Here is an 18270-nt window from a genome sequence, read left to right on the forward strand (position 1 = left end):
GCATTTCAGTCTCTCTTGAGGTTTGCTGCATGGTTTTGGGAACCCCACATGATCAGTGAAAGAAGCAGCTGCGATTAACAGTGTATAAAGAAATTTGAGATTTGATTGACTGAAGGTTTTGTGCATTTGCTGTGGAATACTGTGTGTGACCTTACCTGTGCATATGAACATTCTGCTCATCATATTTTTTTGTAAAGAGTCTTAATAATGTGTGCCTTGCATGAAGAAAGATAAATCATTCATCTCTTAACTCTTCTCTTGAAAGCCATTCTTTGACTGCTAGATGAATCTTTGTTTCTGCTGCAAAAGTGACACCATAAAATAACGTTAATCTCTTCCCTATATCACTCAGAAATGTCCTAGAAGAGACTGACTTTCAGTTTTTCTTAAAATTTATGTGGATATGAAAATGGGATCACATAACATCATTAGCTCTGAGGCACTACAAATACATTTGTTAAAGGATCTTAATCTGAAGTATGGAATTATCAAAAACTATGTTGCAAATGAGTGTTCTCATATACACACAGAGGCAGTGTCCGTATAATTAGTTCAGATAATGTTGCCAAACTGACTTCATGCTTTCCATGCAAACTAAACGCAACATTTGGTGCTAGAGTACCTGATTCCATATTGTTGGGTGTATATAAAGAAGTGCTGTATGCTGTAAACATGAATAGCATGGTTGTTTTGAATCACATACTGTTTCTGAATATTCTAACCTTTCACAGACATTTAGAGCATGAAAATTTGCCTTTCAGGTATATGTTCTATTTGCTTACTCTGCAATCATGTCTTCTATTGTCTTTCACTAACCCTATTTATGTGTGCAAAGCATAGGTTTTCAATTCACAGATGCATGTTGATTTAAAATCTTTTATCACATCGTGTGCTGTTGAATGACTGACATAGATCACTTGCCCATTTGAGCTGCTAACATTCACAGCATTCCTCCAGGCCTGGTAAGTACATGTTTTTACGCTTATCACACGTTCAAAATCAAAAGAAAATTTAAAATGCGCAGTCTGAAAATAGTGATAGCTTTTCTTTTGTATTCCTTTTTAGGTGAATAAAGTCATTGCTGGTGTTACTGACCAAACGACTGGAGAAGTCCATTCAGTCTTTCAGTCTATTTTAAAAGGTTTTATTGACTATGACACTGGAATTAGATTGCTCGAGAATCAGCTCATCCTTTCTGGAATAATTTCTCCAGAATTACGAGTATCTTATGATTTGGAAGAAGCTAAAGCTTGTGCCTTAATTGATGGGCAGACTCTGTTGCAGTTGCAGGAACTGAGTAATGCAAAGAAGCTTATTTCAGAATCATCATTATCAAATCTTCCAGTAGTATCAGCTTTAGAACAAGGTCTAATTTCAGAACCTTTGGCTATTAAAATTCTTGAGAATCAGCTTGCAAGTGGGCAGTTGATTTTGCCATCTACTGGAGAAAACCTGACTTTGCAGAGTGCTTTCCAGAGAAATCTGGTTTCTCCAACATTATATGCAAAGCTTCTGGAAAGACAAGACACATGTAAAGATCTCATAGACCCTAGCTGTGCTGAGAAGATTTCCCTTGAACAGATGGTTCGTAGAAGCATAATGGATGAAAAAACAGGGTTAAGACTCCTACCTGTGAGACCACAAGAAAAAGGTAGAATCACGTTCAAATGTGGAAGGAAGGTAACTGTTTTGAGGGCAGCCCATGAAGGACTCATCGATCGGGAAACGATGTTCAGGCTGCTGGGTGCTCAGTTAGTGTCTGGAGGTATAGTTGACCCTGACTCAGGGAAGCGAGTGACGGTGGAAGAGGCCATGAGACAAGGGATGATAGATCAGGACACTGCTTGTGGGATCCTCACACATCAGGTTCAGACTGGTGGAATCCTTTGTCCAAATTCAGGAAAACGCTTGACTGTTGATGAAGCTGTGCAGTGCAACTTAATATCATCTACCAGTGCGTTGCTGGTGTTAGAAGCACAGAGAGGCTTTGTTGGACTTATTTGGCCTCACACTGGTGAAATATTCCCCGTATCAACTTCTTTGCACCAAGAGATGATAACAAACAAGCTGGCATTCAAAATACTAAATGATAGACAGAAAATAGCTGCACTTTACATTCCAGAAACTTGTGAAATAGTCAGTCTAGATAAGGCTGCACAATCAGGGATAATAGACATCAATGCTGTATCTATTTTGACCAATGTGACTTTACCTGATAAAATGCCCAATTTACAGGAATTAGAGTCCACTTGTAAAAATGCTGCAAAATGGTTATCGACGTACGAGTTCCTGCCATCTGTATTTCATGACCGTGAGGAGGAACATGAAGATTCTTCCACAGAAGACCCTGTATGTCATAATTTAGATCAAGCTAAGAAATTATTCATATGTTATCTGATGATAAATAGTTATATGGATGCAAACACTGGAGGAAGACTTTTATTATATGATGGACAACTGCAAGAAGCCATCAATATGTTGCTGGAAGGTGATGGTGCTGCATACAATGCTGATCTGTCAGAAATAGAGTTTAATAACAAATATATAAGCCCGAAAGGAATTAATCAAAAGTCAGCTGGCAGTGTCCACTTTCCTAATGTCACAGGCAGTGTTCAGGGTGATCTCTCAGGTGCTGAGAATACTTCTAATAACAGGAAATTAAGTCAGTTTGAAGATTTTGGGAGTTACATATCTTCAGAGGGAGAAGATCTCTGTGTGTGTAGAGCAGATGTTTGCAATGCTGTTGGTACTGAGCAATCAGAATATACACAGGAAACATTGTTAACTAGCCCTACAGAACTTAGAAATGTAGTAAATAGCACCCAAAATTCCATGAACAGAAATACACTCAGAGGTCTTCTGGAGGTTTCTGAGTGGACAGAACTGTGTAAGCATAACAACGAGAAGGCAAAATCAGGAAACGCTGGAGGATATCTTCCAAATGACTCAAATCCAAATCTTATTTCAGAAACAGAGAAAGAAGAGATTTATGTGGCAGCCAGTCTGGGTAATGAAAACAAGAATAATAAAACCTTACAAAATTCCTTGAGTGTGAAAGATTTATCAGATAATGAAACCTGGAGAGAGCTGGAAAGGTGCACAAAATATGGGCCACACATACTGCAAGCTGACAATAGCAGAATAGTCCCGGGTAGCGACAAGAAATACGATTTTCAGAGAAGTCTTGGTTCCTCCATGAGTACAGATACTAAATATAGACTTCCAGAAGAAATGGTTAGTCAGTATGGTGACACACTACAGTTTGAAGGTAATGGATATAGCGAGCAACCTCTACAGGACTACACTGATGTACCTAACAGGCCATCACTAGAGGACTGTGTTTATATACGTGGCAGGCCACCCTCGGAGGGTTGTACGGATTTGCGGAGTAAGCTGTGTCTGGAAGACAGTGGAGACGTGCACTGCAAGCCTTCAGTGCATGGCGATACTGTTATACGTGGTGGACCACCTATGGGGGACAGTAACAGCACAGCACAAAGGCTAACAGTAGAAGAAAGCAATCTTACATTCAGCAAGTTACTTGTGTGTGACAGTAGTTCTGACTCGTCAGTAGAAGGGAGTGATGGCATCCTACAGTTTGAAAATAACTGCTTGCAGCATACATGTGGTGAGGTAGCCTCTGAAGACGACAGCTCCCAGTTTGATGATGATGATGCCTATGAAACGCCTCAGGTTGATGATGATGACAGTGATGTTTATGATACTCCACAAATTGATGACGATGATTCCTATGACACTTCTCAAGGTGATGATGGTTTCGATACCTTGCAGGTAGAGGATGATGATGCACCAGAGCCAGAACAGTCTGGAACATCAGTTCCTTTAGGTTTTCTAAAGGGGAGAGGTGGTCTAATAACCCTGAGAGAAGAAACCAGCTTTTTTCAAGAACTTGCAAGTAATATAGAGAGTGTGCATGTAAATCTGACAGGTCTACCTGAGAACGTAAATACAGCTTCTGCAAGTGCCGAAACTATGGAGAGAATCCCTGAGGAGGAGACGCATAGAACAGGGAGCTTCGGAGAGAAGGAGCAAAAATTACCAGTTACTCTAGAGACTGAAGGAGGAAAGAAGGGAGGCCTTAGTTCTTTACAGAACATTTATAAAGTGGAAGTACGAGACAGAAATGAGGAAGATAAAATGAAAGCAGAAAGTGACTCCTATGAGGATGAATCTGAAGGAACACAGGAGGAGGATTATGAGGAGGATTATGATAGTTATGATGACTCTGACACTGATTCTGACAGTGATGAAGAAACAGGTATTTTTTACTCACACCATCAATGTATAGATAAAGGTAACCAGCAGTTAATTTCTTTAGGAGACACGGAAAATAGCAATGAAAATAATCAGAATATTGATGACTGTTGCTATTCTTTCGGCCAGAAGAGAGAGTATACTTTGCAATGCCAGTCTAACCATGAAGATGAAGAACTATCCTCAGGAAAATATGAATCTGCATCAGAAGTTTCTGAGGAAGGATGTGTTAATCTTACATGTACCAGCGAAGAAGACAGGCAGCAGGAAACAGAAGAAGAATATGGGACTTGTGTCAAAAGTAAACACATGCCACAAGATACCACTGAGCCTATTCAGTCTGAAAATACCTTTGACACCAAAGGGATGTACTGTAAGAGTGAACAAAATAATAAAACACAGCTTAAGGTTCAAAGTTCTCAGCTTCTTGATGATATTGAGGCATCTGACATTAGCCTAACAGCCTTCCCAATTACAAAGAGAGCTACTGATGATAATGAAAGTACTCACACAAATATGCTTCTCTCTGAATGCTCTATTCATAGTATGAGTACAAAGAGTAGTACCATGCCAGTGTTACATTTGAATCTTGGGCAGAAGCAGAGGGAAGCAGTTTTTGCAGAGGCAAAAGTATTAAATGATACGGCTGGTATGGAACAACTGAAGGAGAGTTCATCCCAAATGGACAATAAATTGCTTGTGGATATGCCTTATATGAATGATGGTGATAGTTCACTTAGTGACCAAGTACATCCAGTCACCAGTAGGAAGCATGGTCAAATAGGAAGAGGTTCTGAAATTCTTACAGAAAATAAAAATAGAGTAAACGTTATGGAGGAATGTGATTCCATGGGGCTCAGTAAAAGTCCCATTCAGATGGAAAGCCTTGGGGAAATATTTGATGCATCAGTAGTTAAAGCTGATAGAGAAGCTCCTTTTTCAAGTAAAGAACAAGCAAATGTTGATCAAGCTTTGCTTGACAGTGGAGGTGGTGCAGAATCAGATGAATTTAAGAGAGATTTCAACATTTCTGCTTCTTTGACACTGTATACAACAGACATGAAAGATGATGACCATTCAGAATTAGCTAAAACTGAATCCTGTTTCTTTGAGGACAGAGAAAGAGGAGAAAAGGGTATACAGAATGAAAAGGATTTTCTGCTAAACAGGGAAGAAATGCATTCAAGTGAATTTAACACTTGCTCTTTTGCCCCAGCTGATACAGTGAAACCAAAGGAAATTAGCATAACTGAAGAAACAAGGAGGCTTATCTGTCAAAATACTGGCAATGTTCTTAAAGACTTTTCAGAAAACAAGAGCAGCAATGATAATGAATTTTCCCCAGTAGGAGCAGATGCTTTAGGAGGTATTCAGGATGCCACAGAATCAGGGGAAGGGAGTGAAGTGCTGCGTTCTGGGAGTCCTACCCATACCACTGATGTTTCTTCTGCAGTTCTGAGCAGCGTAGGGGCTGACTTCAATTACGGTGCCCAGAAGGAACATGAGACGCTGAAAAACACAAAGGGAGAAAATTTCATGGCCAGTGAGACTTCTTCCCTTGGAAATGGTTTCAAAAAAGAAGTGTCCATGGAGTCATCACAAAAGGAAACAGGACCCTGCAAAGATTTTCAAGTTAAGGAAGGTATTTCACAGTGGCCAGAATTGTCTGACACACTAATGGAGGACTTAAGGAATATATTACACAGGAAGCTGAAACTGGGACATGTTTACTGCAAGCAGGAGGGTGAACCTCTAAGTTACTCCGACACAAAGATTTTAATGCAAAATTTACTTACAATGGTTCGAAGCACCCAGCTTGGGAGTGACACGTCTAGTGGGGCAAATTTCAAGCAAATAAGCAATGCTGTTAGAACTGCTTTAAAGGTTACCACACCGTGTGCGGAGTCGAAGGACAGTGATGCTCTTTTATTGCTTTGGCCTGATTGCAGAAGTCCTGATCTTCTTCGTGATATTCTGAAGCAGGAATCCTGCAAGCAAAAGACAGAGGATCTAGGTAAAAGGAAGAGCGAAACAGAAGCGAAAGCTCCTGTTTCGAAACTTACTGCTTCTGAACTTCTGGAGATTTTTCAAATCTCACCTGGAGATGAAAGTACAAGCAAATTAGAAGAGCTGATAAGTGGTTTGCTTACGAGCTCACAGGTTGCTGGTATCACAACAGAAGGAGAGGGTGAAGGCAGAGTAGATGGGCTTTGTACTCTTTTCTCAACAGAACAGTCGGAATTTGGATCAGAAATTGCTAAAGAGAAAACATTGGCAGATGACACAGCCATTGCTTGGAAAAGTGACCAGGAACATGGGAAGACAGACAGCTTGTCCAAAGGCTTTGCTGAGCCTGTTTTCAAAACAAAAGAAGCAGTCCTGGAGGACACCCCCACCAGCACGGTAAGTAACAACAGCTGGTATGTGCTATGTATCCTGTGTTAAAGGAATCGCATGAATCCTTCCAAGTGCAGGAGAGAATAATTAAACTGGAAAAATGGTTGAAAAATTAAATGATAAATTTAAAACAATTATAATTAAAACAAGGACTTCTGTTGCTTATTTTCAAGTCGGTTCATTTGGAAAACGTTTTTCTTATTGTTATTTCAGTTTGATGGAGTACAGCAGTGTTTAAAGTTAACAGAGAAAATGCGAGGACATTTGGCAGTGGTTCAAGATATGAAAAGCCACCTAAATAACCAGCAGCCTATTAGTAACAACCTGGAAATACTAAAAGATGAACTGGAGCAACTAGAGGTAAGTAAAGTGTTCTTTATGCCTGTTACTCCAGTGATGAGTGCTAGGAAAAGCCCTCAGATAAAGCGAGATTTCAAATATAATTAAAGTAATTCAGATTTAAGCATCTTTCTTGCTTAGTAACTTAATGCATTTTATATATATTCTCTTTGTAGACATTTGAATCAGGACTGGCTACCTTTGCAATTATCCTAAAAAAGGACATGAAGTTGACAGAAGAATTTTTAAAGTTTTGTCACAGGAATATTCCTGAAGAGAATCTTAAAGAGCTAAAGATAAGCTATGACTATTTGCAGGAAGCATTTTTGGTGGTCTGTGATACGTCTTCAAAGCGAGTAAAACAAATAGTGTATGCTGTTGACTCGGAAATGGTATGTTTTTATTGGTGTATGTTTTTCACGATGGCCAGAAATGGCTGACACACTAATGGAAGACTTAAGGAATATATTACACAGGAAACTGAAAATGGGACATATTTACTGCAAGCAGGAGAGTGAACCCTTAAGTTACTCCGACACCAAGATTTTAATGCAAAATTTACTTACAATGGTTCGAAGCACCCAGCTTCACAGAATCACAGAATCTTAGGGGTTGGAAGGGACCTCTGTGGGTCATCTAGTCCAACCCTCCTGCCAAAGCAGGGTAACCTACAGCAGGCTGCACAGGACCTTGTCCAGGCGGGTCTTGAATATCTCCAGAGAAGGAGACTCCACAACCTCCTTGGGCAGCCGGTTCCAGTGCTCCATCACCCTCAGAGGGAAGAAGTTCTTCCTCATGTTCAGATGGAACTTCCTGTGCTTCAGTTTGTGCCCTTTGCCCCTTGTCCTGTCGCTGGGCACCACTGAAAAGAGTGTGGCCCCATCCTCCTGACACCCACCCTTCAGATATTTATAAGCATTTGTAAGGTCCCCTCTCAGCCTTCTCTTCTTCAGGCTGAACAAGCCCAGCTCCCTCAGCCTTTCCTTGTAGGAGAGAGCTTGGGAGTGACACATCTAGTGGGGTCAAATCTCAAGCAAATAAGAAATGCTGTTAGAGTTGCTTTAATGGTTAATGGTTTTCTTCATGATAATTCACCTAAAAAGAAAGGATATGGTTTTGCTTTATTTTGTTTTATGTTAATATCAAAATACATGTATGATTGTATTTAATGTGGTAGAAAATGTGACTAGACTCCAGAGGCATAAATAAATATACAACTTCCTTTCTAGTCTAAACTTGCAGTATTACACCAGAAACTTTTAAGCAAGCTGCAAAGTTTTTCAGACTGGATCACAGAAAACAGTAAAATCATGAATGACTTCATAGTGAATACCAGCGATATAGAAGAGATGAAGAGAAGTTTACAGCTACTTAGAGTAAGTATCCTTTATGGCAGGTGTTGGTGCTTCTCACAAATGTTACTACTTATTATGAATTATTAGCTAGGTTTTGTATACCTGTTCATTAACCTCTATCACTTAGACGGCTAGAAGTAATTACTTAAGAAGACAGCTACTTGATAATCCACTAATAAAATCATGTTGATTTGTTTTTTATATTGAGAAAAATTACGATAGAGTTTGGTTTAACAAGAAAGCTATTGGTTCTGCTTACATTTGTTGCAATAAATCTGACCCTTTTTGAAAAGGTAATTTATAATACAAGTATTTCAATTATTAAAATTTGCTATTTATGCATAAGATCCAGAATCTTTACTGAAGTTCAGTTGCTTTCCATATCAATTACATATGAGAACAGAAGATGAGGAGAGATAGAAAGCCTCTTCATTAGACACACTCCACGTCAGATCAAGTTTTTAGTAGGGTTCATACACCACTGTATGTATGAATGATAAAAATTACATTATTTTACTGTGCTTTGATAGGGTTCCAGTATGCATGGTAATGTCATAGGGGCTGCACAGTGTGTAACTATTGGCAGAATTTGCCACACTGCTGGAGGTGGGGCTTCTTGCTGTGGAGTTAAGAATAGGAATGCTTTCAAGTAACTATTTTAACATTTCTGGGTCTTCAGACCTAGAACCTAGAAATGTTAAACCTAACCTGCCATAAATCTTCCAGAGTTGATGGTCAGACAATTTTCAGACATCCGTCTGAGAGGGCAAAGAAAAGAGATGTTCAGGGTCATCTTAGTTATTACGTGGACATGGACTGTCCGAGCGGCAAACCATGCACAAATTCAAATGTCATATCTGAATGTGTCAGAATGATTCTGAGAGTTTTCACTTACTGTCTCCCAAAAGCGTTTTGGAACAGGAGCTAAGAACAGAGGGTGGCGATGTTTGTGTTTTATTTGTACTGAATTTGTCTTCATTGTTAGTCATTCCCTTCTCTTCATTTACAGAACAGTGCTGCAGAGCTCAGCTGTAAAAAAATGCAACTGGAGTCCACTGCGTTTGATGTTCAGTTCTTCATTTCTGAAAACGCCCAAGACCTTTCTCCTAATCAGAGCAAACAGCTGCTGAGGCTCTTAAATACCACCCAAAAATCTTTTCAGGAAGTACAGGAAGCGATAACATCTCAAGTGGAAAGTTTAGAGACTCAGTTACAGGCAGCGCGAGAGCTGGGTGATCAGAAGGTTTGCCTTTGTGTGTAAATGTGTGCGGAGTGGTTTTGTCTATGGATGAGGAATTTTAATATCAGCATGCAGTATTAAGTGTATTCCTGTCTTCTCAGTTTTTACTGCAGATACATTAATAATTCTACAGAGATGGTATTGATCAGCTTTAGGGAACTGTCATTTTTGTCTTTCCTTGGTACAGTCACAGAAACAGGATATTAGATTATGGTCAGATACAGTTTTGGGCATTAGGATCTGTACAGCCTGAGGTGACCAGGTCTGCTCCTGCTAGCAATGAGAGTAGTTTACTTGAGGTTTCTCCTAGGTGTTGTTTGTTTAGCAGCTATATCAGTAATTAAACAAAGCAGTGAACTCTTCTGGCTGCAGCTGCATTGATCACTGAATTTACTATCGCTCATTACTTCTGTCTTGCTGACTTTTTTTCCTCTGATTTGTCAGGTCATCTGCTTCTGTGACTTTTTTTTTCTGGGTCTTTATAGTCAACCAGATGTGTTTAAAACCATCATATAGATGATATAGCATGGCATGTTTTGGCTGAGGCAGGTTAGAGGGACAAACATGAGTAAATCAGCTAAGATATTTGTAGTTCTGGGCACGGGGAAGGCTAAGAGTCAAGTTGGGACAGTTACCTCTTCAGCTGGCATGGCTGCAGGTGGCAAGCATAAGCAGCCTTTAGAGAGTTAGAGGAGGCTGGCTGGTAACTTCATCTGCTCTGCTCTCACAGAAGCACTGTTAAGACTTAGAATCACCATCTCAGCCCCCAGTTTGTGCATAAGGAAAGGCGTTTTAGCATTCTGAAGACTTTGTTTTATTTTGCTGTTTTAAGAACATTCGTTTCCACCATACTTTGTGAAAGAAACATAAAATTTAGTAAACGGAAGGCACAGATAACTTTCCTAGGTATTAGTAACAATAATGAGCTTGCATGTTTTGTTCTTTACTGCTGCTTAAAAAGTGAACATTTTCTATTCAGATAACATATTATGCATACCACCAAGATCTAACTCACAATCACAACTAACCTCTGTTTTGATATCCTTTTTTCAGAATTAATAGAGTTTATCACAGGTTTCAAGCGGTTAAGAGACTGGATTTTCCCTCCTGTTGTTTGGAGATTTCATCCTTCGCATATGTGCATGGTCAGACTTCTATTGGGCAATTCCATCGAACATGGTCTCTTTTACTTACAAGATATTGAGGTTTATCCATAACTTCTGTATGGTCATCTTGCTCTTTGTACCACTGCTATCATGTTTACAGCATACTTCTAAAATTATTGCTTTGCAATATTGATGTTCACAGGTAATTCCTATTAGAGTGTTTGTTAGTCCCTGAAGCGAGGACAGTTTTGTTTTATTGTTCGATTGTATTTGACTCTAATGTAGGATGTGGCTGAACGGCAGCAGGAATGCAAAGAGAAACTGCAGGAAATCTGTGATTTGCTTACGCAGACTGAAAATCGACTCATCGGACAGCAAGAGTCTCTTGTTATTGGAGACAGCAAGGCTGAGCTAGAACAATACCAGACCAAACAGGAGGTAGGCACAATTCTAATTGGATAAGTTAAAGAAAACTGGGTGCATGGGAGACTGACTAGACTCTTTGTTGAATAACAAGACTGTCACGTGAGAGGAGAGTAAAACAGATTTGTTTGAGCTGCCAGAAGTAAAGGCGTGCATTTAAACTGTTGCCCATGAATACACTCCAGTATGTGCCAGTGGGAGGAAAGAAGCTTTCAGAGTAGGAGATACTAGAATAGGGACTATGTACTGCACATTTCAAGAAGCCCTCTTGGAGCAGGCCTGATATTTGTTATCTGTTAGCTTAAGATTGTTCCTGCTGGATATGATAATATCACACTTGTTTATTACACTAGAATAACTTAACGAGCTTTTTAACTGGTATCGGGGAGCGCTTATTCCTGTTCACAGTATTTTGAAGAATTTTGCTGCAAGGCTTTCTCTTGCTTGAGGCTTTCCATTGCCTCAGTCTTGTTTTGGTTTGATTTCTGATTTTTTCTGGTGTTGCTTGCTATCCCCTTGGTGTCCTTGTGTAACAGAGCCCTTCCAGTTTGCTTGCCTTGCTATTGAGACCTTGCTTTTCAGCCGTGTCCTGTCATCGATAAGCATTTACTCTGTCCTGACTGATACTGATTGAATTCATGGTTCTTCTCCTAGTAGTAGCTTACCATACTGTAGCGCCCCAAATCAGGTTTAGTAATCTATAAAGGCAGAAATGTCCTTATTAGTTTTGCCTTGCTTTACTTACCTTCAAAGTAACACATCTAGTTTGTTGAAGTTCTCCTTATGGTCAGTGGAAAGATACAGACACCCCTGTAGTACCTCTTAATATCGCTTACCTGTCTTCAGAATTTATGACCTAAATGGGATGCCCATGGGAGTGAAGAACTGATACAGCATACGCTTCATTTTTTTTCCATCAGCTGTTTGTGACTGCCTAGCAGACTAGTTGTTATTTGGTGACTAATTTCTTGTAGACACCATTGTAGAAGTGTCTCAGGAGTGGAATGGGGGGTTAGAAAAGGTCTTTCATATAGATCAAGTCAGAGCGTTCATCCTTAGTGAGCTGTTTGAAAGGGAACACAGAGATCTTTGTCAGAGAAGGAGAATCTTGTCTTAGTATAGTGTCCCCAGGAAAGTCTTTCTAACATACTTGCTGAAGTGTTAAAATGAGCTGCAGTTTTAACTGCAAACTGTTCTAAAAGTACTGCAAGATCTGTGGTCTAGAATGAGAATCGAGTGTTTTGTCTTGCAGCTTCAAGAGTGTTACACTGCCTATAAAGATAAAAACCCATTATTTTAGTAACTGGGTGAAGGTATTCAACAGCGTAATTATTGTTATAATTAAAGCTCCCCTCTGACAACTGGGAGGCAGATTTTTTTAATCTGATGCTTATCATAGGAGTAGGCAAACTGCTTTGGATAAACAAAAACTGAACATCTGTCCCTGTGAAATTTAATGGATTTAAACCTTCTTTGGAGATTGAAATACTATGATTGATTACAATTAAAGAAAAATATTCTTATGGCGTTTCTGGCATGAACAAAACCAAGAAATAAGGGAAAACTTCCACCTGGTAAAGATGACTACAAGTTTCTGAATCTTATTCAGTCGTCTTATTTTCTGTAGCTTTCTGTTAGGATAGTAATAAAACGGAATTTCTCAGGAGACTCACCTTGCTAACTATGGTGTAGCAGATTTACTTTATCTCTTGATATCTAAAAAATTAAGATATATTTTCTTCTGTGTACGTGGAAATACAATATTTGAGCTGCTAAACAAAGGAAGAAAGTGGCCTCAGTCTGAATAGAAGGTTAAGCCAACAGACTTGAAATTAAAAAAAAAAAAAAGACAGATTGAGCTGCAGCAACATTGTTGGATGTTGAATTGATTTTATTTTTTTTAGTAATCCTATCTGCAAATTAGTAATGTCTCATGTACTCTCCCAAGTTAGAAGGGACCTGTGTGGGGCTTACCCTTAGAACAAAGATAGTTCCAGTGAAGTTAATTGCAAAGATCTAGTGAATAATTTAGTTCTATTTGCTTTCTTTTTTTCTCGAAAGGAGATCCAAAAAGACATGAGAATGAGTGCCCAGGCACTGGCAGAGGTTGTGAAAAATACTGAAACCTTCTTGAAAGAGAATGGAGAAAAATTGTCACGGGAAGATAAGACTATTCTTGAACAGAAACTGAATGAAGCTAAGACAAAGTGTTTGCTCCTTAGCCAGAAGGCAGAAGAGTCCAAAAAAGAACTGGATAAAGCTATGACAACAGCAATTAAGCAGGAAACGGAAAAGGTTTTTAGGCTACCATTTCATACCTTTATTCGAACTTTTTGCATGTCTTAGGGGATTAGTCTTGCAACTTCTTATTGATATGCTGTGGAGAGATAAAAATCGTATTTCATTTGGGTGACTAATAAGCTGTTTGCTGGTTTATTTTCTTTGTAAAATAAACAGCAACAGATATGTCAATCAAAAATTTTGTTTAATGTTAATATATTGTAAATGCTCTGTTTGCATGTGATATTTTGTAATGACTAAAGCAGATCTCTGAACTGAAACTGTAAAATTTCAATGTAGGTTGCAGCCATAGAGCAGCTGGAAGAAAGTAAAAATACAATAGAAAATCTCTTGGATTGGTTATCAAATGTGGATAAAGAAGCAGAGCACGGCCGGAAATTTAAGCAGGTGATAGAACAGAATGGAACACACTTTGAAGAGGGAGATGTGAAGGCTTTGGAAGGAGAAGAGGATGATGTCAATGGTAATCTGCTGGAAATTCAGCAAGACATTGAAACTCAGATGGATGGACTAGTAAAAAGCACAGAAGATAATCTGAACCAGCAGTATCAGAAAGTCAAGGTACTGTTGGTGGGTTTATTCAACATTTGGTGCTAAGCGTGTCAGTGCTCATTCAACATGGGAGAATTCAGTCTCATCCTTTCTGTCATAGACTTTGGAACAGGCACTAGGAAGCTAGTGATACGCAGTGGTAGGAATTTCAGTAGTCAGAATGTAATGCGAATTTGTCACTTGTTCACTTTTACTATGATTTTTTTCTGCAAAGTAAGAGAAAGGACATACTTTAAAAGGTAAATGTTAAGAATCCTCGTGGTGAGTCTATTATTCTTAATTTTTATAGTGAGAAAATCAAGCAAGTAAATAAAAAGCAAAAAAAGCAACATAAATTCATACTCCTTATGTGACTTCTTCAGAAATCTTTTGAATAGCTAAATGATTGAACCCCCTGCAGTTCCCTGTGAACACTGATTACAAATAGCTGGAAATAATAGTTTGCTGAAATTATAATCTTTATTCCCTATAACTTTAACACATGGGCAAAGCATTGTTTGAACACTTCAAAGGATGAGTTACATAAAACCATAGTGCAGTATTTTCAAAATACATTTTCCAGATAAGATAACTGGAAGCATTTAAAATAATAAGAGCTCAGTTTTATGGCATTTGTTGACCTACAGTTGAGCAATCAAGAACTTTTAGGTGTGGTTTGATGGACGTGTTGATGAAAATGATTACGCTGATTGCTGGTACTATTTTGGATTTCCTTTCTTATTAAAAAGACAAAAAAAATTCCTAAGAAAGTAAGATCATTTGGTTTTGTGTACATAATGTTTTTACTTCCACTTTTTTGACATTTCTTTTCCGCACCTGATGCCTACAGAATAATTGCCCACTGTAGTCATGGAAGAAAACCATACCAATCTATTTTATGTAGCTCTTCTACATGGGAATAGAGGACCTTCAAGAACGGAGATTTTTTGAAAGAATATATTTGAAATATGTATTTTAGTTGGGATGCAGTTCTAGTTCCTATGACTTACTATTTTTTTTATGAGATTGAAACAATCTACATGCATAGAATGTGTCTTGATTTTTTTAATGTCAAAAGGACGTGTTTTATGACCAAGTATATTTGATAAGCATCACTGCTCTTGAAATAGAAAAATGAAATTAAAACAATTGGATAATACTATTTGTTCACTCGATATAAGAAGAAAGTATCTGTCTTGTTTTCAGAGTTTGACACTTGCACTCCTTTTGGTCTGTTTGTCTGAAATGGTAGCTACAGTGTGTGTAACAGGAGATGGAACAGTTTTGATTTGGAAAGTCACCCACCTTTGAATGCTTTATTTGATAAATTCTATTTTGAGACAGGGAATTAGGATAATTTTGATTACACTAAGCATGCTCCCGTAAGTGCTAAGTAATAAGCAAATAATTTTTATGAGTAAAAAAGTTAGAGATTCATAATACCGAGTTTTACTCTACAGAGTTGTATTTTAAAAGTAGAGGGGAAAGTGCTTGTATGATATATATATATCCTAGTATTTCCAAGTTCCAGTGATGACTCCTGTTTGGTCATGGCCTGTATATCTGGCTAAAATTACCATTGGATGTTTTGTAAAGTTTTGCAACATGGAAATGTGATGACCAGGAGTCACACTTTCACTTAAATTAATCACAAAATGTTTTTTAACAAATAATATGAAATTTAGGAAAGCTTTTCATCATTTTTATGGACTTTATTTTACTCGTCACTTCTGAGGAGCCATCCGAGAAGGTGCTGGTCATAATTTATTCTGTTTGTTCTTGTAGGCTCAACATGAGAAAATTATTTCACAGCAGCAGGCTGTCATCATAGCAACTCAGTCTGCTCAGGCACTGCTTGAGAAACAGGGGCACTACCTTTCCCCTGAAGAAAAAGAGAAGATGCAAAGGAACATGAAAGAGCTGAAGGCTCAGTACGAGACTGCTTTAGCTGAATCAGAACGGAAGATGAAGTTGACTCATTCTCTAAGAGAAGAACTTGAGAAATTTGATGCAGACTACAGTGAATTTGAAACCTGGCTGCAGCAGGCAGAACAAGAACTGGACAATTTGGAGGCAGGTGCTTCTGACTTCAGTGGTATTATGGTCAAACTGAAAAGGCAAAAGAGTTTTTCAGAAGATGTGATATCTCACAAAGGTGATTTACGGTATATTACAATTTCTGGACAAAGAGTTTTAGATGCTGCAAGGTCATGTAGCAAAAGAGATGGTGTGAAGGTTGACAAAGATGGTATTGATACTTCGGCTACATATACTGAGGTGCAAAATAAACTGGATAGTGCTTCAGATCGTTTCAAATCTCTCTATACTAAGGTAAGTTTTATTTATACTGAGTAGGAAAGACTGCTATAATTGATTTGGCAGTTTGTATAAAAAGGGGTTAGCTGATGAAACAAATACTGTGGGAAGTTATAAATTCTTTGTTTTATAAAGTTAGATAACAGAACAAGATGCTTTTCTAGAAGATCTGCTTTAGTCAAGTGCCAGACTATTTACGGTCTGAATGGATGGAATTTTCTACCTTGTGTTATAAGGGAGAAATCAGACCAGATTTCCTCATTGTTCTTTGCAGCCTTAAACAGACACTTTGAGTTTATGACACATGGAAACAAAATGTAATTCTTTTAGATGGATAACAATTCTTTGTTCCTTGTGATATTTCCCACAACTGCTTATTTACTTGGCTTCCTACTAATAAAATGAGTTTAGAAAGAGAGCAACTATGCCAAGATTAACATTCAAAATTTGAATTTGATTTGTATCCTGAAATGGTTTGTCCCAATGTGACCTTTGTTGTCAGCACTAGGCGTACATGAACATACTGATTTGAGGATAGCAATTCTTTTCCACTACTCTGCCAAGTAAGCATGTTATTCTTAGCAATCTGAGATTAGTTTCTAGCTAATGGGAAAGTAGCAGTGAAAAATCCTCCGTGTACCTTAGAGAGGGAAGATAATCCATCTCTCTGTGCCAGGTTCATGTGTGGAATCTGTCTGGTAGGACAAGACAAACATCATCAACTGGTCTCACATGCCGACTCTACAGCCATTTTCAAAAAAACCAACGAAGTGGTGTTCAATATTGATAATATGCTGAAATTGTAAACATTTGAGATAATTATTAATTGAGCCATTTAAGAAACAGTTACTGTCTGTATGCTTTAACTATGCCATTTCATAATTTTCTAAGATCATAGGTGCAAACTCGTTAGTAGAGCTTCAATGTCCACTTATTCAGTGTTTGTCTGCAGCAGTTGCTATCTTTGAGGATCTTTACCTTTTGAAGGTTTTTTTACTCAGAAACATAAACTCTGTAAAGTCAAGGATTTGATCGCTTGATTAGAAAAACAATGTAAACTCTGTTGAACAATTTGTGAAGAAGGCTCTCCATTTGCTCATTTTAATTTTCCTATTTAACCTTTATGAACAGTGAAACGGTGGTTTATTGGATTAGTTTGAGTGTGAATGTAAAGATCTAATTGCAAAATTTTCAGAGAGCTTATTTTTAAGTGTGTCAAAATCCTGTGCTAGCAGCTTGATTAGTGGGCTCAGATTAGTCAAACTGCGAAATTCTACCCTTTCCATATATACATTTAGCACAGAAATGATAGACATGCTTTAAAGATTTGACCATAAATGTGCAAAGCAAAACCAACACAAGGTAGACTTTTCTTACTAAATTGAGTCTCTTTAAGAACTTCAAGGACAGAATTTTAGAGAGCAAAATCTTCCACAATTTCTAAGTGAGATCTTCCAAGTCTTAGATGTATTTGTAGTAACCATTTTGCCTTTTGTAAAAGCTTTTTGCTTTTAATAAATATTTATATTTCTTTTATTTTCATTATATATATTCACACACACATAAAGTTTATAGGCTTATGTGTGAAGGAATCTTAAAGTCAGTTCTTTGTTAACTGGGTATGTAAATGAGTGCGTTCTATGTTTGCCCACCAGATGGAGACCAAGTAGCAAATGTAAATATTAAAATACACTGTACAGAAGGTTCAGAATATAAATATTTAAAGTAACTGTTTATAAATATTATGACTTCATATAATCAGATTTTGCATATGAAACCATCTCCAAAAAGACTGCAAGAGTTCCACTGACCTTTTTACGTGATGATTCACTGTATGTATTGTGGGGCATGCCAACATACAGGACTGATAGCATCTTCGTCAGATTACATTCTTAAGTGACCAAAAAAAAGCGTATGTGCCATAACGAGCCATATCACTTTGGATTTGCTATGCAGATAAGGCAACTATGAAAGCAGTACTTTGCTG

At 38.1% G+C, this 18270-nt stretch overlaps 1 protein-coding gene across 19 annotated transcripts in view; it reads left to right on the forward strand.

Moving 5' to 3' along the window:
* Nucleotides 1-18270, forward strand: part of DST (dystonin) — a 310440-nt gene that overhangs the window by 195064 nt on the left and 97106 nt on the right. For 13 of the 19 annotated variants that reach the window (XM_075414626.1, XM_075414627.1, XM_075414628.1 and 10 more), the window contains 9 exons: nt 1066-6678; nt 6886-7032; nt 7188-7403; nt 8241-8387; nt 9376-9609; nt 10998-11150; nt 13197-13430; nt 13716-13997; nt 15753-16298. In XM_075414626.1, coding sequence (XP_075270741.1) covers nt 1066-6678; nt 6886-7032; nt 7188-7403; nt 8241-8387; nt 9376-9609; nt 10998-11150; nt 13197-13430; nt 13716-13997; nt 15753-16298 — 7572 coding nt within the window. The remainder of the gene's footprint in view (nt 1-1065; nt 6679-6885; nt 7033-7187; nt 7404-8240; nt 8388-9375; nt 9610-10997; nt 11151-13196; nt 13431-13715; nt 13998-15752; nt 16299-18270) is intronic. The other 6 variants (XM_075414632.1, XM_075414633.1, XM_075414634.1 and 3 more) reach the window with 1 other exon arrangement.

This window comes from Opisthocomus hoazin, chromosome 2, assembly GCF_030867145.1.
Source record: "Opisthocomus hoazin isolate bOpiHoa1 chromosome 2, bOpiHoa1.hap1, whole genome shotgun sequence".
Taxonomy (NCBI): domain Eukaryota; kingdom Metazoa; phylum Chordata; class Aves; order Opisthocomiformes; family Opisthocomidae; genus Opisthocomus; species Opisthocomus hoazin.